This window comes from Cherax quadricarinatus, chromosome 3, assembly GCF_038502225.1.
Source record: "Cherax quadricarinatus isolate ZL_2023a chromosome 3, ASM3850222v1, whole genome shotgun sequence".
Lineage (NCBI taxonomy): Eukaryota > Metazoa > Arthropoda > Malacostraca > Decapoda > Parastacidae > Cherax > Cherax quadricarinatus.
This window is the reverse complement of record NC_091294.1, coordinates 57,551,095-57,577,155: the sequence shown is the minus strand read 5'-3', so window position 1 is coordinate 57,577,155 and position 26,061 is coordinate 57,551,095. Positions and strand designations below refer to the sequence as shown.

At 37.7% G+C, this 26,061-nt stretch overlaps 1 protein-coding gene across 1 annotated transcript in view; it reads left to right on the top strand.

Moving 5' to 3' along the window:
• The window catches only part of LOC128706073 (myotubularin-related protein 9-like), a 178,002-nt gene extending 153,651 nt beyond the window's left edge, over window positions 1-24,351 (top strand). Inside the window, exon 8 of the mRNA XM_070093314.1 lies at window positions 20,859-24,351. Coding sequence (XP_069949415.1) covers window positions 20,859-21,081 — 223 coding nt within the window. The 3' untranslated portion in view covers window positions 21,082-24,351. The remainder of the gene's footprint in view (window positions 1-20,858) is intronic.
• The last annotated feature ends 1,710 nt before the right edge of the window (window positions 24,352-26,061 follow it).

Here is a 26,061-nt window from a genome sequence, read left to right as displayed (position 1 = left end):
TTTGAGGGTCGACAGGCCCTCTCCGAGACTCGTTCTCAGAGTCGGCCAAATTTAAAAAAAAAAAAAATTCTTATGAAAAGATAAGAGAATCTTTTCCCGATCATAATGACACCAAAATTATGAAATTTGATGGAAAACTTACAGAATTATGCTCTCGCGAAGTTAGCGGTCTCGGCGATGTTTACGCATCGGTGATTTTGCCCACTTTGAGCCCCATTTTCGGCCAATTACACTGCACTAGTCGACAAAAAACATGAATATTTCGCTAGAACTCCATTTTTTCTATCGAATGAGTGCAAGAAACCACCCATTTACCAATTTCAACTATCCAGTACAGTGGTCAGAATTTAGCAATTTTGCCATTTCACACAAATTTCAAAAGATGCCAATTTCTGAATAAACAGAATAAACAAGAAAGACATTCCTGGCACTAAAATGACATTTCCTTTGTTCATTAGTCACGTCTCAAGGCCCCTCTTACATTCTTTTGCTTTCCACTTTGAATTTTTATTCTCACAAAAAATAGAAGATCTACTGTTATACAGACTACTGCATTAGTGTAAAAAATGGTGTAAATAATATTGGCGCACTTGCAAAAGAATATTAGACTCACCAGTTGACGTGTATTGGACGCTTGGCATGATTTGTTTACTTTTGAACTTTGGTAAAAATCGAACATTTCTGCTACTTTGAGCTCAATTTCAAGGTACTTTTCATTGTAAAACCAGTCAAAATCATCTCAATTTCTGTAATATGTCTTCCATTCTATAAAATGAGACCAAGAAAACTAGAATACAACAATAAATACCATACGAAAATACAGTGCAAAGTCGCTGTTTTATTCCAAAAAAACGGTCAAAGTTTTTTTTTTCTCATTGTGCACTGTGTGCTGCAGGATTTTTTTTATACTGTGCACACTGACCACATAGACCCATTCTTTCATATGTAGGCCTACCAGCTTTCTCCCACTAGATTTGAGGGCGCTAGAATTTAGGTGTACTAGTACGTCAAAAACCTGGGTCGTAAGCCGTACTAGTACGGCCGAAACCCTCAGAGGGTTAACAAGTATCTTGCTCCTTTATCTGGCATCTACCCTGGATGACCATGCTAGGAACAGCTGGTAATAAGAAAAAATAAACTGGTTACCAATGGTTATGATAATATAACATTTAACCCGTAAACGGTCCAAGCAGATCTACGTTCACATGTGTAGTGCTCCAAAAGTAGATCTACGTTTTTTTTTTTACATATTTTCAAATATAACAAAAAAAATAGTAGATCTACGTTGTTTTACACATTTTCAAATGTAAAAAAAAAAAAAAAAAAAAATCTACTTTTTTACATACTTTCAAATGTTGAAAAAACGTATATATACGTTTCGACAGTTTACTGGTTAAGAACGAAAAAGAGTGGTAAATGCCAAAATCATTACTGGTAACCAGCAAACAAAAGAAAACAACAAACAGTAATACTCCTGGTAGATCACCTTACCTTTCCAGGAGAAGAGTGGAGGTGAAGTGACTCTCCAAACTTCAACCCATTCCAGGTAAGGTCAATACTACCAGGAGTAGAAATTGAAACAAATCAGACACCAGGAACTAGCGTTTCGCCCCAGCCCACTAGAGGGGGGGTGCGCGGCGTAACTCGCTAATGGTTCCTGGTTGCCTGAACAACCATAACCCCACTTACAACCCACTTTTCCCTCACACCGTATTAAATTCATCATACGACGTGTTACATAAAATTGTGCTGCAATTCTTCAATCGTGCTGTACCCAAATCGTGCCAAATAAACTCATGCTAAATGACGGTCTACTGTAGTTAAAAATTTGGTCAAATAGAGAATGAAATTTACTTAACCCTTTCAGTGTCACGACCCCTGCTCGCAAACTTGGTGTCAGGGTTGCAGACTTAAAAAGCAAAGAAAAGATAATAAATTTTTCTTATGAAATGATAGAGAATCCTTTTCCTAAGGTAATGAAACCAAAAGTACGAAATTTGATGGAAAATTTACAGAATTATGCTATTGCAAAGTTAATGATCTCAGTGATATTTACACATTGGTGATTTCGCCCACTTTGAGCCCTGTTTTGGGCCAATTGCATTGTTCCAGTCAACCAAGCTCATAGCTGTTTTGCTAGTACAGTCTCTCCTCACTATGACGGAGTTCCACTCCTATGAACACGTCAGTAAACAAATTCGTTACAAAGTGAGGAGCATACTATAATGGTAGTGGGTTTGTGTCAACCATCTTTGATATTGAACATTAAAATGGTATAAAATACCGACAGGTTGTTAGGTAAGACACATATGCAACATCGTCTTCAAGTATCTTCTGCTTCTATCAACTTTTCTGTACTTGACTGAAGAAGCCTACTGTGTAGGCAAAACGTTTCATAATAAAGATACCTAACTGTTGCATATGTGTCTTACCTAACAATCTTTGATATTGTTGTAATATCACCTTTGTATCATTTATAACATTCCTGGCATACTCTTAAATGTTTATGCAGTAATGTACTGTATATTGTAAGAAACAGAATAGAGGAAATCTGCTCTAATATGCATTATTTAGGTATAAATACTGGTCAGAGAGTCTATACTCATTTTATTCTATTGACTGAGTACAAGAAACCGCCCATTTATGTATTCAGCTACCTAATAAACTGATCAGAAATTGGTAATTTGGCCAATTTCAGAATCAGGGTCCAGAATAGGGTCCAGAATAAACAATGCAGACATTCCTGGCACTAAAATAACATTTTCTCTGTTAATTAGTCACATATCCAGGCTCCTTTTATATTATGCTTGCTTTCCATTTTGAATTTTTATTCACACAAAAAATAGAAGATTTACAGTTATGCCTTACTGTAATAAGTGTATACGTAACTAATATCAGCACATATGTGAGCACATATTAGACCCACTAGTTGAAATGTATTGGACGCGTGATGTGATCTGTTTACTCTTGAACATTGGCAAAAATTGAACATTTCCGCTACTTTGAGCTCAGTTTTAAGCTAATTTCAGTCTGAAACCAATCAGATTATCTCTGTTTCTGTAATAAATCTTCCATTCTATCAAATGAGACCAAGCAAACGAGAATACATCCATAAAAACCATACAAAAATACACTACAAATTCACTGTTTTAAACCAAAAACACGGCTGCAATTTTTTTCCCATACACTGCATGCTGCAGGATTTTTTTAAATGGTGCATACTTATTGCACAGACCCATTCTCTGAAATCTAGGTGCAAATTTATTGCTCACAGCTTATCTGAGTGAGCTGAGCTCATGGCATCATATTACGGGACCAACATTGGCTTCAAAGCCATGACATAACGGGACCGACACCAGAAGGGTTAAAATAGGACTCGAAGTAAGCAAAATCACCAATGCATAAATAGCACCTAGATCACTAACTTTGCACCTGCATGATTCTGTAATTTTTCCATCAAATTTTGTACTTTTGGTGTCATTACCTTCAGATTCTCTACTTCAGAAGAATTTTTTTTAAAGTGGATGCTGGGAGTAATATTAATTTCAGGAGTTTGGATAATGAATGGAGTAATTTCTGTATCCTGAATTCTCTACACGGCATTCTCACCACACATTGCTCTCAAACATGACATCTTCACTGCCTCCAGCCTCCTCCTCACTTCAGTATTCAAAATCCTTACCTCACACCTGTAAAACAGTGTTGGTATCACTATACGGTGGACCCTCGACCAACGTTATTAACCCGTTCCAAAGAGCTCATCGTTAGACGAAATTATCGTTAGTTGAATTCATTTTCCCCATAAGAAATAATGGAAATTAAATTAATCTGTTCAAGACACCCAAAAATATAAAAAAAAAAATATTACCACATGAAATATACATTTTCCTACTCCCAAACAGAAGGATAGATGCACAATACATGTATACATATGTATATTGTGTAATAAAGAGTAAATGACACTTACCTTTATTGAGGATGTGGTGATGAGTGATGGGATGGGAGGAGGGGAGATAAGGCAGCCTCACCATGCCTTATCACACTATGTATGCCACTATGATTCTTAACTCTTTCAGGGTCCCCAGGCCCTCTCCCAGACTTGTTCTCAGGGTCGCCCAAATTTCAAAAAAAAAAAAAAAATATTTTTTTGTATGAAAAGATAAAGAATCTTTTCCCGATCATAATGACACCAAAAGTAAGAAATTTGATGGAAAACTTACAGAATTATGCTCTCGCGAAGTTAGCGGTCTCAACGGTGTTTACGCATCGGCGATTTTGCCCACTTTGAGCCCTATTTTCAACCAATTCCAGTGTACTAGTCGACAAAAATCATAACTATTTTGCTAGAACTCCATTTTTTCTATCGAATGAGTACAAGAAACCACCCATTTACCAATTTCAACTATCCAATACAGTGGTCAGAATTTAGCAATTTTGCCAATTTCACACAAATTTCAAAAGATGCCAATTTCCAAATAGAGTCCAGAATAAACAAGAAAGACATTCCTGGCACTAAAATAGCATTTCCTCTGTTCATTAGTCACGTCCCCACACCCCTCTTACATTCTTTTGCCTTCCACTTTGAATTTTTATTCTCACAAAAAATAGAAGATTTACTGCTATGCAGACTACTGCATTAGTGTAGAAATGGTATAAATAATATCAGCGTTTAGCATGATTTGTTTACTTTTGAACTTTGGTAAAAATCAAACATTTCTGCTACTTTGAGCTCAATTTCAAGGTACTTTTCATTATAAAACCAGTCAAAATCCTCTCAATTTCTGTAATATGCCTTCCATTCTATAAAATGAGATCAGGAAAACTAGAATACAACAATAAATACCATACGAAAATACAGTGCAAAGTCGCTGTTTTAATCCAAAAACATGGTCAAAGTTTTTTTTTTTCTCATTACGCACTGTGTGCTGCAGGATTTTTTTTTATACTGCGCACACTGACCACATAGACCCATTCTTTCATATGTAGGCCTACCAGTTTTCTCTCACTAGATTTGAGGGCACTAGAATTTAGGCGTACTAGTACGTCAAAAATCTAGTACTACATCCTATACCCTGAAAGGGTTAAATCTCTCTAACCAACCTTTGCTGGCCTTAAATTCACTCACATCACCACTAGTTGCAGGTATTTTTTTAATTAAATCGTCATGCAACTGCCTTGCCTTTTCACATATGATCACTCGAGAGATGCTATCTCCTGATATCTGTTTTTCGTTTATCCACACCAATAACAGTCTCTCAACATCTTCGTGTACTTGCGATCTGTGTTTCGAAAAGATGCTTGCACCTTTGGCAACAACAGCTTCCTTGATTGCCTTTCTGTTAGCCAAGATAGTAGCGATGGTTGATTGGGGTTTGTTATACAACCCGGCAGCTCGGAGACATGCACTCCAGTTTCATACTTTGTGATGATCTCCTTCTTCATTTCAATTTTAATTCTCACCGTTTTTACCACAGGGTTGGCACTAGAAGCTTTCTTGAGGCCCATGGTGGCTTATTTTGCAGTTACAAGCACTAAAAACACTGAATTAATACAAAATGTACCCAATGTATGCATGGATGTGACCACACTGGGCAGCTAAGGCATCCATTGTACTAGTTTTGTGAATTCACTTATTGGAATTACATTGTATAAGGTCTAACAGCAAGTTTGCTTTGCAGAATATTAGAGGACACCTTCAGTGTCCAAGGCAGGCAACTCTTATTAACTGCTTGTTTATATAATGTCTCATGATACAGCTATAGCAAACTCTCATAATTCACATAAATGTTACTGGCATTGTTGATAACTGGCTGTTCGAATTTCATCTCCAAGACCATAAGTCACGCGTGATAAACTGCTCTGATACCTGGTGGGATATTTTCCCTTCACTCTTAGGGCAAGGTCTGTGTTTTAGGGGAAGGCCTAATATTAGTCCTTGGGAAAAATATCCACTCATATGGTGAACTGCCTTCAAATTAACCCTTTGAGGGTCCATCCTGTAGTTGTACACCTTGTCCACAGGGTCCAAGAATTTTAGAATTTTTTTTTTTTTTTATGAAATGGTAGACAATCTTTTGATGAAATTGCACTGTCATGAATTTTACTGCAACAATGATATTTACACATCAGGGATTTTGCCCAGTTTGACTCCTATTTTAGCCCAATTACATTATTTCAGTCAACCAAATTCTTAGCTATGTCACTAGTATCACTTCTATTTTATCGAGTGAGCACAAGAAACTACCCAATCAACTATTTCAATTACCCAAAATAGTGATCAGAAATTGGTAATTTGACCAATTTCACACAAAGTACAAAATATTCCAATTTCAAAATAGGGTCCAGAATAAACACTGCAGGTATTCCTGGCACTAAAATAACATTTCCTCTGTTTATTAGTTATGTTTCCAGGCTGTACAGATGAATTCCATTTTGATATTTTATTCACATAAAGAATTTTTATTCACACCAAAAAATAGAAGATTTACTGTTACGCAGTATTATAATAATTGTATAAATAATATCACCGCATTCATGAACATATATTAGACTCTCCAGTTGACGTGTATTGAATGCGTGGCATCATTTGTTTACTCTTGAACATAGAAAAAATCGAATATTGCCTCTACAGTGGACCCCCGGTTAACGATATTTTTTCACTTCATAAGTATGTTCAGGTGCCAGTACTGACCGAATTTATTCCCATAAGGAATATTGTGAAGTAGATTATTCCTTTCAGACCCCCAAACATACACGTACAAACGCACTTACATAAATACACTTACATAATTGGTTGCATTTGGAGGTAATCGTTATGCGGGGGTCCACTGTACTTTGACCTCAATTTCAACCTATTTTCAGTATTAAAATCAATCAAAATCATCTCTATTTCTGTAATACAGTGGAACCTCTACTTGCGAGCACATCCACCTGCGAGTTTTTCCAAATACGAGCAGTCGATTGGTCGATTTTTTGCTTCCATACGCGAGCAAAATTTCCATAAGCTAGCAGACCTCAGGGCAGGTTCTTTGATGCTGGTGAGGGGCTCTTGCTCTTGATCTAGGGAATTGTATCTCATTTGTTTGTTGGACTATCTTATTGAAACTTGGGCAATGTATGATGGAAAGATGCTTCTTAACGTACACCAAAAATGAGAGAAATCTATACATAAATAATGGAGTTCACTTCTCAGCAATTAGGCACCCCTTAGTGGTATTTTCATGTGGCTTTATGGCTGTATTCTCGGTTTTTTGGTCTCATTTGATAGAATGGAAGATATATTACAGAAATAGATATGATTTTGATTGCTTTCATGACAAAAAGTACCTTGAAATTGAGCTCAGCATAGGAGAAATGTTTGATTGTTTTGGCTATGTTCAAGAGTAAACAAATGACGTCACTGTCTATTCCAGTATGCAGTCGTGAATGGGTGGACATTATTTATATAATTATTACAATAAGGCATAAACACGCTAGATAACAGGGATATCTTGCTACTCCTACTTACACTTTAGTCACACTTCACAGACACGCACATGCATATATATATACATACATCTAGGTTTTTCTCCTTTTTCTAAATAGCTCTTGTTCTTCTTTATTTCTTCTATTGTCCATGGGGAAGTGGAAAAGAATCTTTCCTCCGTAAGCCATGCGTGTCGTATGAGGCGACTAAAATGCCGGGAGCAATGGGCTAGTAACCCCTTCTCCTGTAGACATTTACTAAAAAAGAGAAGAAGAAAAACTTTATAAAACTGGGATGCTTAAATGTGCGTGGATGTAGTGCGGATGACAAGAAACAGATGATTGCTGATGTTATGAATGAAAAGAAGTTGGATGTCCTGGCCCTAAGCGAAACAAAGCTGAAGGGGGTAGGGGAGTTTCAGTGGGGGGAAATAAATGGCATTAAATCTGGAGTATCTGAGAGAGTTAGAGCAAAGGAAGGGGTAGCAGTAATGTTGAATGATCAGTTATGGAAGGAGAAAAGAGAATATGAATGTGTAAATTCAAGAATTATGTGGATTAAAGTAAAGGTTGGATGCGAGAAGTGGGTCATAATAAGCGTGTATGCACCTGGAGAAGAGAGGAATGCAGAGGAGAGAGAGAGAGATTTTGGGAGATGTTAAGTGAATGTATAGGAGCCTTTGAACCAAGTGAGAGAGTAATTGTGGTAGGGGACCTGAATGCTAAAGTAGGAGAAACTTTTAGAGAGGGTGTGGTAGGTAAGTTTGGGGTGCCAGGTGTAAATGATAATGGGAGCCCTTTGATTGAACTTTGTATAGAAAGGGGTTTAGTTATAGGTAATACATATTTTAAGAAAAAGAGGATAAATAAGTATACAAGATATGATGTAGGGCGAAATGACAGTAGTTTGTTGGATTATGTATTGGTAGATAAAAGACTGTTGAGTAGACTTCAGGATGTACATGTTTATAGAGGGGCCACAGATATATCAGATCACTTTCTAGTTGTAGCTACACTGAGAGTAAAAGGTAGATGGGATACAAGGAGAATAGAAGTATCAGGGAAGAGAGAGGTGAAGGTTTATAAACTAAAAGAGGAGGCAGTTAGGGTAAGATATAAACAGCTATTGGAGGATAGATGGGCTAATGAGAGCATAGGCAATGGGGTCGAAGAGGTATGGGGTAGGTTTAAAAATGTAGTGTTAGAGTGTTCAGCAGAAGTTTGTGGTTACAGGAAAGTGGGTGCGGGAGGGAAGAGGAGCGATTGGTGGAATGATGATGTAAAGAGAGTAGTAAGGGAGAAAAAGTTAGCATATGAGAAGTTTTTACAAAGTAGAAGTGATGCAAGGAGGGAAGAGTATATGGAGAAAAAGAGAGAGGTTAAGAGAGTGGTGAAGCAATGTAAAAAGAGAGCAAATGAGAGAGTGGGTGAGATGTTATCAACAAATTTTTTTGTAAATAAGAAAAAGTTTTGGAGTGAGATTAACAAGTTGAGAAAGCCTAGAGAACAAATGGATTTGTCAGTTAAAAATAGGAGAGGAGAGTTATTAAATGGAGAGTTAGAGGTATTGGGAAGATGGAGGGAATATTTTGAGGAATTGTTAAATGTTGATGAAGATAGGGAAGCTGTGATTTCGTGTATAGGACAAGGAGGAATAACATCTTGTAGGAGTGAAGAAGAGCCAGTTGTGAGTGTGGGGTAAGTTTGTGAGGCAGTAGGTAAAATGAAAGGGGGTAAGGCAGCCGGGATTGATGGGATAAAGATATAAATGTTAAAAGCAGGTGGGGATATAGTTTTGGAGTGGTTGGTGCAATTATTTAATAAATGTATGGAAGAGGGTAAGGTACCTAGGGATTGGCAGAGAGCATGCATAGTTCCTTTGTATAAAGGCAAAGGGGATAAAAGAGAGTGCAAAAATTATAGGGGGATAAGTCTGCTGAGTATACCTGGTAAAGTGTATGGTAGAGTTATTATTGAAAGAATTAAGAGTAAGACGGAGAATAGGATAGCAGATGAACAAGGAGGCTTTAGGAAAGGTAGGGGGTGTGTGGACCAGGTGTTTACAGTGAAACATATAAGTGAACAGTATTTAGATAAGGTTAAAGAGGTCTTTGTGGCATTTATGGATTTGGAAAAGGCGTATGACAGGGTGGATAGGGGGGCAATGTGGCAGATGTGGCAAGTGTATGGTGTAGGAGGTAGGTTACTGAAAGCAGTGAAGAGTTTTTACGAGGATAGTGAGGCTCAAGTTAGAGTATGTAGGAAAGAGGGAAATTTTTTCCCGGTAAAAGTAGGCCTTAGACAAGGATGTGTGATGTCACTGTGGTTGTTTAATATATTTATAGATGGGGTTGTAAGAGAAGTAAATGCGAGGGTCTTGGCAAGAGGCGTGGAGTTAAAAGATAAAGAATCACACAGAAAGTGGGAGTTGTCACAGCTGCTCTTTGCTGATGACACTGTGCTCTTGGGAGATTCTGAAGAGAAGTTGCAGAGATTGGTGGATGAATTTGGTAGGGTGTGCAAAAGAAGAAAATTAAAGGTGAATACAGGAAAGAGTAAGGTTATGAGGATAACAAAAAGATTAGGTGATGAAAGATTGAATATCAGATTGGAGGGAGAGAGTATGGAGGAGGTGAATGTATTCAGATATTTGGGAGTGGACGTGTCAGCGGATGGGTCTATGAAAGATGAGGTGAATCATAGAATTGATGAGGGGAAAAGAGTGAGTGGTGCACTTAGGAGTCTGTGGAGACAAAGAACTTTGTCCTTGGAGGCAAAGAGGGGAATGTATGAGAGTATAGTTTTACCAACGCTCTTATATGGGTGTGAGGCATGGGTGATGAATGTTGCAGCGAGAAGAAGGCTGGAGGCAGTGGAGATGTCATGTCTGAGGACAATGTGTGGTGTGAATATAATGCAGAGAATTCGTAGTTTGGAAGTTAGGAGGAGGTGCGGGATTACCAAAACTGTTGTCCAGAGGGCTGAGGAAGGGTTGTTGAGGTGGTTCAGACATGTAGAGAGAATGGAGCGAAACAGAATGACTTCAAGAGTGTATCAGTCTGTAGTGGAAGGAAGGCGGGGTAGGGGTCGGCCTAGGAAAGGTTGGAGAGAGGGGGTAAAGGAGGTTTTGTGTGCGAGGGGCTTGGACTTCCAGCAGGCATGCGTGAGCGTGTTTGATAGGAGTGAATGGAGACAAATGGTTTTTAATACTTGACGTGCTGTTGGAGTGTGAGCAAAGTAACATTTATGAAGGGGTTCAGGGAAACCGGCAGGCCGGACTTGAGTCCTGGAGATGGGAAGTACAGTGCCTGCACTCTGAAGGAGGGGTGTTAATGTTGCAGTTTAAAAACTGTAGTGTAAAGCACCCTTCTGGCAAGACAGTGATGGAGTGAATGATGGTGAAAGTTTTTCTTTTTCGGGCCACCCTGCCTTGGTGGGAATCAGCCAGTGTCATAATAAAAAAAAAAAAATAAGGCATAACAGTAAATCTTATATTTTTTGTGAATAAAAATTACAAATTATTTATATTGTAATAATAATACACATGTAATACGTAATAATAATAATAATAATAATAATAATATGTATAATAATACGTATAATAATAATACAAGAATAATAATAATAATAATAATAATAATAATAGTAATAATAACACATACGATAATAATACTTTTTTTTTTTCAACAAACCAGCCGTATCCCACCAAGGCAGGGTGGCCCAAAAAGAAAAACGAAAGTTTCTCTTTTTAAATTTAGTAATTTATACAGGAGAAGGGGTTACTAGCCCCTATATCCTGGCATTTTATTCGCCTCTTACAACACGCATGGCTTACGGAGGAAAAATTCTGTTCCACTTCCCCATGGAGATAAGAGGAAATAAACAAGAACAAGAACAAGAACTAGAAAGAAAATAGCAGAAAACCCAGAGGGGTGTGTATATATATGCTTGTACATGTATGTGTAGTGTGACCTAAGTGTAGTAGAAGTAGCAAGACATACCTGAAATCTTGCATGTTTATGAGACAGAAAAAAGGACACCAGCAATCCTACTATCATGTAAAACAATTACAGGCTTTCATTTTACACTCACTTGGCAGGACGGTAGTACCTCCCTGGGCAGTTGCTGTCTACCAACCTACTACCTTGGATAATAATACATATGTAATAATAATGTACTACATAATTATAATAATAAACGGCAGTGTTTACCACAACAAAGAAGAGGGAGCGGTTGTGGCCACCTCCACCTGTTACATAATGACATATTTTATTAATTCTAGAGTATATATCAGGTTTCTATGTTATTTATATTGTTTATTATTTCATATTAGATGAACTGTGATAGATATATAAGCTGTAGAGTTGATGATAGCGAAATATTCAAGGAGTATTTTGTCCTGTCTCCAGACACACTCTCGTTGGCCACTGCTGCTGCCACATGTATAATGACACATTTTATTCATTCTAGAGTGTATTTTGGACTATCTTATTGAAACTTGGGCAGGGTATGATGGAAAGATGCTTCTTGACATACACCAAAAATGAAAGAAATCAGACCATAAATAACGGAGTTCACTTCCAGCCATTAGCCGCCCCTTAGCGGTATATTTTCGTATGGTTTTTATGGTTGTTTTCTCGTTTTTTGGTCTCATTTGATAGAATGGAAGATATACTACAGAAATAGATATGATTTTGATTAGTTTCATGATGAAAAGTACCTTGAAATTGAGCTCAAAGTAGCAGAAATGTTCGATTTTTACCAAAGTTCAAAAGTAAACAAATAATGCTAAGCGTCCAATACACGTCAACTGGTGAGTCTAATATTCTTTCACAAGTGCGCCGATATTATTTATACCATTTCTACACTAATGCAGTAGTCTGCATAGCAGTAAATCTTATTTTTTTTGCGAGAATAAAAATTCAAAGCGGAAAGCAAATGAAATGTAAGAGGGGCGTGGGTACATGACTAATGAACAGAGGAAATGTAATTTTAGTGCCAGGAATGTCTTTCTTGTGTATTCTGGACCCTATTTGGAAACTGGCATCTTTTGAAATTTGTGTGAAATTGACAAAATTGCTAAATTCTGACAACTGTATTGGATAGTTGAAATCGGTAAATGGGTGGTTTCTTGTACTCATTTGATAGAAAAAATGGAGTTCTAGCGAAATAGTTATGATTTTTGTCAACTAGTACACTGGAATTGGCCGAAAATAGGGCTCAAAGTGGGCAAAATCGCCGATGCGTAAACACCGTCGAGACCGCTAACTTCGCGAGAGCATAATTCCATAAGTTTTCCATCAAATTTCATACTTTTGGTGTCATTATGATCAGTAAAAGATTCTCTTATCTTTTCATAAGAAGAAATATTTTTTTTTTTTTTTGAAATTTGGGGGACCCTGAGAACAAGTCTCTGAGAGGGCCTGGGGACCCTGAAAGGGTTAAGTGACAAAGTGTATCATTAACAGTGTAGCAATTAAGTGTACATAGGATTAAGAGTGTATCACCCAGAGAAAGTTTCAAGTGGTCGTGCATAAAATACTTATTATAAAGAAGGCCACTAGTATGCCTAGTGCATTGGACCTATTTAATGACAGCATACACCGATGTGCCCAGCATCTCTTCTCCATCTCCAAGGTAACTGCTGTTTTACTACATAATTTCTTTATGTATTATTATTATTATTATTATTTCATTATCATTATTATTTTATTATTATTGTTTTTCTTATGAAACTATTTACGTAGTAATCTAAAGGAGTTTGCCTCACAAACACTTTGTTTTCTGTTATAATAACAGCATGGGAAGGTATGTCAGGAGGAGCAATGGCCGCCGTGGTGGCCCTATAATACACAACAACAACAATGGCTGCTGTGGTGGCCCTATAATACACAACAACAACAATGGCCACTGTGCCTCCACAAACACTACTCACATACATAATATTCCATTCATTCTAGTGTATACATCATGTTTCTATGTTATTAATATTGTTTATTATGTCATATTAGATGAACTGTGATAGATAAATAAGCCGTATAGATGATATTAGTGAAATATTGAAGTATCCTGTTAGCCTCCTGAGAGCTGGGAATGGATTAATTGCATTTCAATTAATTTAACCCTTAAACTGTCCAAGCAGATCTATGTTCACATGCGTAGTGCTCCAAAAGTAGATCAAAGTTTTTTTACACATTTTCAAATGTAAAAAAAGAAAAGAAGACCTACTTTTTTTACATACTTTCAAATGTTGAAAAACCATAGATCTATGTTTGGACAGTTTAAGGGTTAAATGAGGAAAATTGACTCTGCAAACGAGCAAAGCCAGTTGCGAGTAACGTCATGGAACAGATTAAACTTGCAAGTAGAGGTTCCACTGTGTATCTTCCATTCTATCAAATGAGATTGAGAAACCATGAATACAACCATAAAAACCATACGAAACTACACTGCAAAGTTGCTGTTTTAATCCAAAAACATGGTCACAGGTTTTTTCTCATGCACTGTGTGCTGCAGGATTTGTTTTATATGGTACATGCTTACCACACAGATGCATCCTCTCATATCTAGGCCCAAATTTACCACTCACAGCTTATCTGAGTGAGCTGAGCTCATGACGTAGTACTACGGCTTGGACCCTGGTTTCAAAGCCGTAGAACTACGGGACGGTCCCTGAAAGGGTTAAGTCTTATACTATAACTTGCTCTTGTGTTTATCAGTTCATTTTCAATATTTCATCACCCTACCTTATCTCTGGATATTAACTATTATGACCATAAGGAATTCTAGTGATATTGGAAGTGCCATGAATATTAAGAGTGAAACTGACAGTTTTTTTCCCTTACCGAGCCGGGGTGACCTAAAAAGACAAAATGAAAGTTTTTCTTTTTAAATTTAGCAGTTTACACAGGAGAAGGGGTTACTAGCCCCTTCCTCCTGGCATTTTGGTTGCCTCTTATGACATGCATGGCTTATGGAGGAAGAATTCTTTTCCACTTCCCATGGAGATAAGAGGAAGTAAAGAAGAACAAGAACTATTAAGAAAATAGAAGAAAACCCAGGTGGGTATGTACGGTAGGGTCCCACTTTACGGACATTTCAAATTATGTATGACCAAAACTTGCTGTATGGCTCCCCCTACCTGACTTTCTAACACAGTCACCATGGGCCACCCAGTTTGTTTACGTTCTCCGTGAGCACATCTCTCCATTATGTCTGGAAACTTTCCAAAATTTCAAGTGTTTTAAAGTTATTTCATATTTTACGTATACGGCCTCTCCTTACTAAAGGAGTTCCGTTCCTAAGACCACGTCGGTAAATGAATTCATCACTAATCGAGGAACCACCCCTTACTGATATTTCAAAACTGTCACCACCCAAAATTAAAACTTTGAGTCTTATGTTTGCTGTGAAAATCCTTTCAATCCGTTCATTAACGGTAATGCAACATAAAATAGGTCAGTAACTTACTTCTGAGATATTCCTGGAAATATGTAGTGAGACTATGAATCTGCGTTAGCTAATAATGGAGTCATAGGAAATTTACCTGCCAGATTTGTAGCCCAGAAGGACCACATCAATCATCTCTGCACACTTGTAACAAGAAGCAGGAGGAACAAAGAATGTAATAGGATAGAGTTATTTCTTGTCACTTTTTAGCTTATTTCAGACAAAGAAGTTGTGTAGTGAAGCTATAATCATGGTGGTGGTGATTTTTTGAGGGCCATCACTGCTCATGTCATGCTGAGCCTTACTTCCCAGTCTCTGTGGAAAGAATGTACACTCAACCGAGTCAGCAACAGGTTTTTACCCCTCAGGTCTTAGATATGATAGATGATGGTTTTGTTAATGGTAGGTAATGTATCTGATACAGTGCTGCCTACCACATGCAGTACTGTATCAGCTACCTCAGTTGTAGGTAAGAATAACTAATATTTTTTCTCCATGGGGAAGTGGAGCAGATTTCTTTCTCTGTAAGCCATGCATGTCATAAGAGGTGATTAAAATGCTGGGAGCAAGAGGCTAGTAACCTCTTCTAATGTATATATTAGTAAAGTTAAAAAGAGAAACTTACGTTTTTCTTTTTGGGTCACCCAGCCTTGGTGGGATATGGCCGGTTTGTTGAAAGAAGGAAAGAAAACTAATATTTTTGAAGAGTAAAGAAAATGCAAATAGAGTGGAACCTCGGTTTTCGTCATTAATTCGTTCCAGTACGTCTGACGAAAACCAAATTCGACAAGAACTGAAGTAATATTTCCCATGAGAAATAATGTAAATCCAATTAGCCATTCCAGACACCCAGGAGTATCAGCAAAAAATACATTTTATAGGGAATATAGTTTTACATACAGAAAACAGTGAGAAATAAATATAAAAGACTAATGAAATGGATAAATTAACATTTAATGTCGCTTTTACCTTTATTGAAGACTCTTGTTGGCATATGGAAGATGCAAGGAGGGGAGAGGGAGGAGGAGAGGTTATCGGTTGTAAGGGGAATCCCCCTCCATAAGGACTTCAGGTATCAAGCCCCTATCCGGGGTTACTTCCCTTTGTCTTTTACTGGCACTGAACCCCTGTCGCATAAAAAATCTATCCAGACCGGGCTGTTTCTGTTGTCTCTAAGATTTGCCTAAAATGGGACATGGCATTGTCATTGAACATGTTGCAGAAATGGCTTGCAACAGCTTTGTTAGGGTGATATTTCTCCACAAAACTTTGCAACTCACTTCACTTTGCACACGTCCTTAATCACTGAGGAAGGCACTTTCTCCCCTCTCTTTTCCCCCTCCTCTGAAGCAATTTCCTCAGCTGCGATCTGTTGCTGTTCCAGTTGAAGATGTTGCAGCTCTTCAGTGGTTAGCTCTTCTTTGTGGTCTTCCACCAACTTTTCCACATCCTGGCCACTCACATCCAACCCAATGGACTTCCCCAAAGCCACAATAGATTCCACAACAGGCGTAGGGTTGTCAGGGTCATCCTCAAACCCTTCAAAATCCTTCTCTTTGACACATTCTGGCCACAATTTTTTCCAAGCAGAGTTCATTGTCCTGGAAGTCACTTCCTGCCAAGCCTTATCTATAAGGCTTATGTAATTGAGGATATTGAAGTGATTCCTCCAGAACTCACTTAGGGTCAATTCAGTGTCTGAGGTCACTTCAAAGCACCTTTGAAACATTGCTTTGGTGTAGAGTTTTTTGAAGTTTGAAATGACCTGCTGGTCCATGGGTTGGGTGAGAGGAGTGGTATTAGGGGGCAAGAACTTCACTGTGATGAAACTAAACTCCTTCAAGTCTGGAGGATGAGCAGGAGCATTGTCCATTACCAGGAGGCACTTGAGTTGCAATTTATTTTTCCAGGAGGTGTTTCTTCACACTTGGGCCATACACTTCATTGACCCACTCAATGAATATTTGCCTTGTGACCCATGCCTTATTGTTAGCCTTCCACATCACACACAGTTTACTCTTGATGACATTGTTTTTCTTGAACACTTGGGGATTTTCAGAATGATACACCAGTAAATGCTTCACTTTGAAATCTGCACTAGCGTTACCATAGAACCACAGAGTTAGCCTATCCTTCGTAGGCTTGTGTCCTGGCAGTGCCTTTTCCTCCTGCATGATGTAGGTCCTCTTCGGCATTTTCTTCCAAAAAAGGCCTGTTTCATCACAATTGAAGTCTTGTTGGGGGAGGAATCCTTCAGCCTTTACGTACTCCTTGAATTCATCAATGAATTCTTCTGCGGAACTTGCAGCCTCGCCTTACCTTAACACACTGTGTACTAGATCGCTTCTTGAAGTTGTCGAACCAGCCTCTGCTGGCCTTAAATTCACTAACAGCAGCAATTGCTCCAGGCACATTCTTTACGAGATCCGCATGCATCTGCCATGCCTTTTCGCAAATTATCACCTTCACAGCACGATCTCTCGCTAACTTTTTCCACACCAACAACAGCTTCTCAACATCTTCGATTGTTTGTGATCTCTGTTTCGTTAGCACACTTACCCCTCTTGCAACATCAGATACCTTGATTTCTTTTTTCTTCACCAGGATGGAACTGATCATTGATGAGGACTTCCCTTACATCCTGGCGAGATCAACCACGCGTACGCCACTTTCGTACTTTTCTACAAGTTCTTTCTTGAATTCGACCATGTTTCTCACCTTCTTTATCAAAGGATTGGCACTCAGAACTTTGTTTGGCCCCATGATGGCTTATTTAGCAGTCGCACTCAATAAACAATCACAAAAAACTATCGATTATTACGAAATGTTTCATGTGAATGCGCAGGGTAATGTTCACTCAACAAGAAACAAAGCCAGACTGACTCAGAATGCATGCGTGGGATGCTTTTTGTGGGCGCGAGCATGGGTGCACAGACATTTTTTATGGCGGACCAACGAAAACCAAGGTGATGAACGAAAACTGGGATAAAATTTTGACGAAAAATGTCATCGAAAACCAAATTCGACGAAAACCTGGGCAAAAGAAAACTGAGGTTCCACTGTACTGGCTCTTTTTTGGAAGCTTCAAGAATCCAACCTTATTTTTCCCATATGTTCTTCCCACCGTAAGTTGTGATTTGATAAGTAGCACCAGTTTCTAGGAATCTAACCTCTGTGAATTATGGGAGTCTACTATATAGAGTCTTCACAAAAAAATCTTTTCCAGTTAATATGAAAATAAGTTTACCAGTGATAAAGCAGCAACCAATATTACACATTTCCAGCATATGTCTGATGCCATGTGTCTGGCATCACTCCAGCTTGGAAACGTGTCACAGTACAGAGCATGAAAGAAGGGGATGTTATCACATTTACATTTCACCACATCTATTTTTTTCTTCGTCTGTAGTAATTCCAGTCAATCACACTGGGTTGGTATAACATTTGTATGTGAGGATAAGACTTGTGTCATCACTCCTGTGGACCAGGGAGTCCCATTGAAGGATACTGAAGACCAGCTGGAATGCACCCCACAGTTTATTGAACCTCAACAAAGCTGCAAGAAACTTGCATCATGGCACCATTCCCATTAGAAAAAAGGAGTCTGGGAGGCCCCTGGAGACCACCCCCCATGTAATGATGTCCTTCAGAACGGGAAAGTTATGCTAAAATCTTACAAGTGCTGCTCAGGAAGTAAAGAACAAGTATTCTGATGTCCTGGGTGTACACACACTGTAACATTGCCTGCTAAAGTATCTGAGAATGACATGTCAAAGGATTTCCAAGAAACCCTTTATCACTGAGAGCATGCACTTAACTTGCTTTGTGAGACAAGCGCAAGAATTAGACCAAGGGTGATTTGGAGGAATGTCATGTTTAATGATGAATCAACTTACTGAGTCTTCAGATATGTCTCTAAGAGAGTTTATCATTCAAAATCCTTGTCAGTTATAGTTTGGAGGTGTTTCAGCATTAAAAGTGACCATGGTCATCTTTATGTCCTTCCCAAGGGCGAGATGATGAATGGGCAGAAATATTTACATGTCCTTGATGAAAAACCTCTCACTTGTAACCATATTCATGGTACCAACCCATTAATGCATGATGGAGCCCTCCTGTTACCACAGCTAAAAGGTCAATGATTGGTTGTGACGACACAAAATCCCTGCTTTATGGGGCCATGTAGTAGCCCAGATCTTAACACAATCAAAAATACTTGGCAGGCAGTGATATTCGAAGTAGCTGACTTATTTCTAGAAACTAAATAATTCTGTAACAGAATGCTAAAGGTCAGATGCCTAAATATTGGTGTTTTGTATGTTTGAAGATCCCAAATAAAGTTTATTAACCCTTTCAGGGTTTCGGCAGTATTAGTATGACTTAGGCCCCAGGGTTTTTGACGTACTAGTACGCCTAAATTCTAGCGCCCTCAAATCTAGTGGGAGAAAGCTGGTAGGCCTACATATGAAAGAATGGGTCTATGTGGTCAGTGTGCACAGTATAAAAAATCCTGCAGCACACAGTGCGTAATGAGGAAAAAAAACTTTTACCGTGTTTTTGGATTAAAACAGCTACTTTGCACTGTATTTTCGTATGGTATTTATTGTTGTATTCTAGTTTTCCTAGTCTCATTTTATAGAATGGAAGACATATTACAGAAATTGAAAGGATTTTGACTGGTTTTACAGTGAAAAGTACCTTGAAATTGAGTTCAAAGTAGCAGAAATGTTCGATTTTTGCCAAAGTTCAAAAGTAAACAAATCATGCCAAGCGTCCAATACACTTCAAGTGGTGAGTCTAATATTCTTTCACAAGTGCGCTGATATTATTTATACCATTTCTACACTAATGCAGTAGTCTGCATAACAGTAAATCTTCTATTTTTTGTAAGAATAAAAATTCAAAATAGAAAGCCAAAGAAATGTAAGAGGGGCCTGGGGATGTGACTAACGAACAGAGAAAATGTTATTTTAGTGCCAGGAATGTCTTTCTTGTTTATTCTGGACCCTATTTGGAAATTGGCATCTTTTGAAATTTGTGTGAAATTGGCAAAATTGCTAAATTCTGACCACTGTATTGGATAGTTGAAATTGGTAAATGAGTGGTTTCTTGTGCTCATTCGATAGAAAAAATGGAGTTCTAGCGAAATAGTTATGATTTTTGTCAACTAGTACACTGGAATTGACCGAAAATAGGGTTCAAAGTGGGCAAAATCGCCGATGTATAAACATTGTCGAGACCGCTAACTTCGCGAGAGCATAATTTTGTAATTTTTCCATCAAATTTCATATTTTTGGTGTCATTATGATCGGGAAAAGATTCTCTATCTTTTTATAAGATTTTTTTTTTTTTTTTTTTTTTTTTTTAAATTTGGGGGACCCTGAGAACAAGTCTCTGAGAGGGCCTGCAGCGCTGCATAGCCCTTGTGGCTTAGCACTTCTTTTTGATTATAATAATAATAATCTGAGAGGGCCTGTGGACCCTGAAAGGGTTAAACTGTGTTTTATTCAGCAAACCAATTTTTTGCAGCAAAGATATCTTTGCGGAGACTGTATAATATGATTGCTGTTTTTTTTTCGGAAAATGCTAAATTAGAAAGGTTGTACAGGATACGGTAATGTTAACAAGATGTGGAAGAAGGCACATACATACAGTTATAACATTTATTAAAGGGAGCATTGGGTCTTCATAGTGAACATTTCCTTTAATAAATATCATAACTGTGTTTTTGTATTCTTCCATAAACTGGAAAACTTTAATCTGACACACGAGTATAGAAGATATTTCTTTTGGCTGGTGGGTTTTGCATGTGTTTGGCTTTGTCATAGAAATTCTTAAACAATCTTACTAGTATTGCATGTCAAAATTTGAAGTTGACTTTCTTAATTACATCAAACTTTGTGAAGAGAATAATTGGCTGCATTACTTCATTTATTATGACAACTTATCCTATCATTTCAACAGCAATTATGGGCTAGTGTCTTCTTGCGGTGGGTGGTGGACCAGGGACCCCAGGAGGCAGCATGGTCTGTAGTACGAGAATTGAGGGAGCGGGACTCATCTCTTCGATCTCGAGTAGCCCGCCTTAGAAGGCAGTTGCAAGATCTGGAGCGAGAGGCAGTTGAAGTTGGATTACTTTCACCAGCCACAGAGGTGCAAGTGATGTGAACCATTGTCAAGTTTCATTCAGGTTTTTCATGAGAATAGTTAGGGTTTTTACACACCACCTTATACTACACACACCATATTATATGGCACATACCACCTTATACTACACTCATCCCCTTACACCACACACACCACCTTATACCACACACACTCCCTTATTCTATACACACTCCCTTATTCTATACACAGCACCTTATGCTACACTCTGCACCCTATAGTACACACAACACCTTATACTACACACCTTATACTACCCTCACCTTATGCTACACAAAACTTTATGCACACAACACCTTATACTACACTCACTGCCTTATAGTACACACAACACCTTATACTACACAGCACCTTATACTACATAAAACACCTTATACTACATTCACCATGTACTACACCCACCATCTCATACTACACTTGCCACCTTATACTCAACATAGCACCTTATACTACACTCACCAGCTTATTATACAGCATGCACCACCTCATACTGCACACGTCTTATACAACACTGCCTTATACTGCACACACCTTATACATGCACCACATGATACTACACTCACCTTATACTACACACACCTTATAGTACACTCACAACACCTCATACTACACATACCATTTTATACTGCACACACTACCTTATATTACACACACACCCTTATACTACATACATACTACATACACCACCTTATGCTACACACTACCTTATACTATACACAACACCTTATACTACACACACCTTATACTACATACAACACCTTATACTACACCTACCACCTTATGCTACACTTGCCACTGTATACTCATTATAACACCTTATACTACACTGACCACCTCATACTTCACTCGCCACCATACGCTACACTCATTGCCTTATACTACACACTGTTTTACACTATACACACCACCTTATATGACACACAGCACCTTATACTACACACAACACCTTATACCACACATATTTTACTACACACAACACCTTATACCACACACATTTTACTGCACACACACCACCTTATACAACACCTAATACTACACAGTACCATATACTACACTTGCCACCTTATACTACACACACACACACCACCCTGTACTACACACACCTTGTTCTACACAGCACCTTATACTGATGTCACCACCTTATACTACACACACACACACACCACCCTGTACTACACAGCACCTTATACTGATGTCACCACCTTATACTACACACACACACACACCACCCTGTACTACACAGCACCTTGTTCTACACAGCACCTTATACTGATGTCACCACCTTATACTACACACACACACCACCCCGTACTACACAGCACCTTATACTGATGTCACCACCTTATACTACACACACACACCACCCTGTACTACACAGCACCTTATACTGATCTCACCACCTTATACTACACACACACACCACCCCGTACTACACAGCACCTTATACTGATGTCACCACCTTATACTACACACACACACCACCCCGTACTACACAGCACCTTATACTGATCTCACCACCTTATACTACACTCACCACGTTATACTGCACATATATTATACAACACTGCCTTATGCTATGCACACCACCTGATATTACACTCACCTTGTACTACACACCTTATACTACATAACACCTTTAACCCGTAAACAGTCCAAACGCATATATACATTTTTTCAACATTTGAAAGTATGTAAAAAAAGTAGATTTTTTTTTTTACATTTGAAAATGTAAAAAAAACTTTGATTTACTTTTTTTTGTGTTATATTTGAAAATATGTAAAAAAAAAACTAGATCTACTTTTGGAGCACTACACATGTGAACGTAGATCTGCCTGGACCGTTTACGGGTTAAAAATGATATACAAACAAGTACTGTAGTCAATATGACTTACAAAAATCATTTTGAGGTGATGATAAACATTTCACCAAAAAGAGGGATTGAATCTATGGCAAACTAGTGGTAAAACTAGCAGGCCAGTGTGTTATCCAGTCTACCAGGAAGACCTAATAAGATTGTTACAACTAGATATATTTACATACACCATAGGAAGGTGTATTGAAATACTGTCTGATTGAGAGAATCTTATTAGTTCATCAGGGTACAGTAGATAACACAGTTCTCTGCCAGTTTTAGCGCTGGAGTTGCCATGGGTTCAAACCTTACATTCAATGTAAGAAATAGTGTAGTCTTCTAGGTCTTTTCCTGAGTTTCCTGTAAATCACAGTTACTCACACTAGTGAGGAAATACTAAGGAGCTAGAATGGTTTATTGCCTTATGAAAATTTACATCATGAAAATTCTTAAATCCAACTTTGCTCAGTACAGGCAGCAAAATCCTTCCTTTGAAGTTGTTATTTTAGTATCTACCTTCATTCATGTTCACCAAAGAACAGCGTTGAATAACCTGTATGGGTTTAGCACTTACTTCTAAATATAGTAAGAATAGTCACCAAAGAATAACACTGTCTAAGTAATCATTAATTCTATTTTGTGATAAATTACCAGTCTTTACTTCTGTATACATTTTGTCCATTACTTGAATTTAATGTTTACTTTGCAATGGTTTATACAAGTTTTGTCTACTGTGATATTTGTAGTTTTTATGTAGCATCAATGGAGTACAATTTTTCATAGGGGTGTAATATCCAGGATTTTAATTTGTTTTTTCTTAGTCATTTTTGCTGATGACAAGGTACATGTCATTAGTAATATTAAAATAAGAGATTTATCTAAATTTTCTGAGAGCCTTTTATATTTTATTAACCTAATAATTTAATATAAACTATAAATGAAAAATATATTGTGACCTATTTTCATTTCAGTTCTACTTATGTTAATGGTAAATAAAAAATGCTGCAAAAATTCACGTAACAGCACTTGGTAAATTTATTGGATATATGTACTGTAGAAACCTTTGAAATAACATTGCTGATTCTTATGCCCATAGAACACTGTCCATAGGATATTGTCTATAGGACTCAAGCAAAATTTGTGTGCTTTCATTAATAACAAAGGTATATACATGTAGTAGTTAAATGCTCTAAGGATGTGAATATATTTTATTATAATAGTATGATTTTACTTGTGTACATAGTTAATATCACTCCTTAAGTATTGAATACAGCTGATTACATATTAGAAAAGCAACTTATGTATTATTTGTAATATGGCAGGATTAATGTGTGCTCTTATTGGCTTTAGTAAAGTACACAGAATCACTGCATAAATAAACATTCCATGTCTAATAAAAACTATATGTTCATCTAGTCAAATAGATTTTTTTTATCCTTGTCAAAACAGTATACAGGTCTCCCTCAACATTCGTGTTTTCAACTTTTGTGGGATTCACACATCCGCAAATTCCCAGCCGCCAAATCATATTTAAGTTTCTCACCACCCGCGAGTCCCTACTACCCTCCCTCTGACCCCCACAAATGGCAGCCAGCCATCCCACCACTCAGTGTGGTGAGTGTTTTGTTTGTTCATTATTTGCTATTAAACTACAGTATAAATAATGTCAACCCATTCATTGGAATGGCTATTCGGACAGGTGTTGGATGGTGATATCATGTGTTTACTCTTGAACACGGCAAAGAATCAAACATTTCTGCTACTGCTAATAATAATAATAATAATAATAATAATAATAATACGATAGAATTGAAGGAAATTGTACAAAAATACGAGGGTTGAAGCAGTGGTGGAAGAAGTGGTTGACACATCGTCAGTCAGTGCCTTTGTTTATGCTGGAGTGAGCATTAGTCTCCACACTCTTCCAAACATTTCACAATAATTCATTGTGTCTGGTGCTTGTTGATTGAGTGCATCTGGAGTGGTTGAGGCAGTGGTATTTAATAAGATACATGTTAGTAATAATAATACATGTTATTATTAATAACATTTGTTATTATTATTATTAACATGTTATTAAAAACCACTCCCTCAACCGCTGCCTCTACCACTGCCACTGCCTCTACCACTGCCTCTACCACTCCAGTCACACTCAATCTACAAGCACCAAACACAAAGAATTATTGTGAAATGTTTGGAAGAGTGTGGAGACTAATGCTCACTCCAGCATAAACAACACCACAGTGACTGACGATGCCTCAACCACTTCTTCCACCACTGCTTCAACCCTCGTATTTTTGTACTATTTCCTTCTTCAATTCTATTGTATTAATAATACGATAGAATTGAAGAAGGAAATTGTCCAAAAATATGAGGGTTGAAGCAGTGGTGGAGGAAGGGGTTGAGGCATTGTCAGTCAGAGCCTTTGTTTATGCTGGAGTGAGCATTAGTCTCCATGCTCTTCCAAATATTTCACAATAATTCATTGTGTTTGGTGCTTGTAGATTGAGTGTGACTGCCACATAATTAACCATGGGCCCAAAGAAACTTGCTAGTGCCAGCTCTTTGGTAAAGAAATTGAGAAACATGATAGAATTAAAGAAATTGTATCACAATACGAGCAGTGCGCCGCAGTGGTTGAGGCACTGGTTTAGGCACTGGTGGAGGCAGTGGTTGAGGCAGTGGTATTTAACCCTTAAACTGTCCAAACGTAGATCTACATTTTTTCAACATTTGAAAGTATGTAAAAAAGTAGATCTTCTTTTCTTTTTTTACATTTGAAAAAATGTAAAAAGAACTTTGATATACGTTTTTTTTTTTTGTTATATTTGAAAATATGTAAAAAACATAGATCTACTTTTGGAGCACTACGCATGTGAACGTAGATCTGCTTGGACAGTTTAAGGGTTAATAACATTCATGTTATTAAACCACAACATGTATGTATTTAGTACAATATTTTACGACATTTTCATGTATTTTATGAACATTTGCGAGGCTCTTAATCCCCTAACCCTCGCAAATGTTGAGGGAGACCTGTAATATTATGAAATCATTTTTGGAGTCAGTAGCCTATTGTCTTCTGTGGTATCAAAGCCATAGTATAATTCTTTCAACACACTGGCTGTATC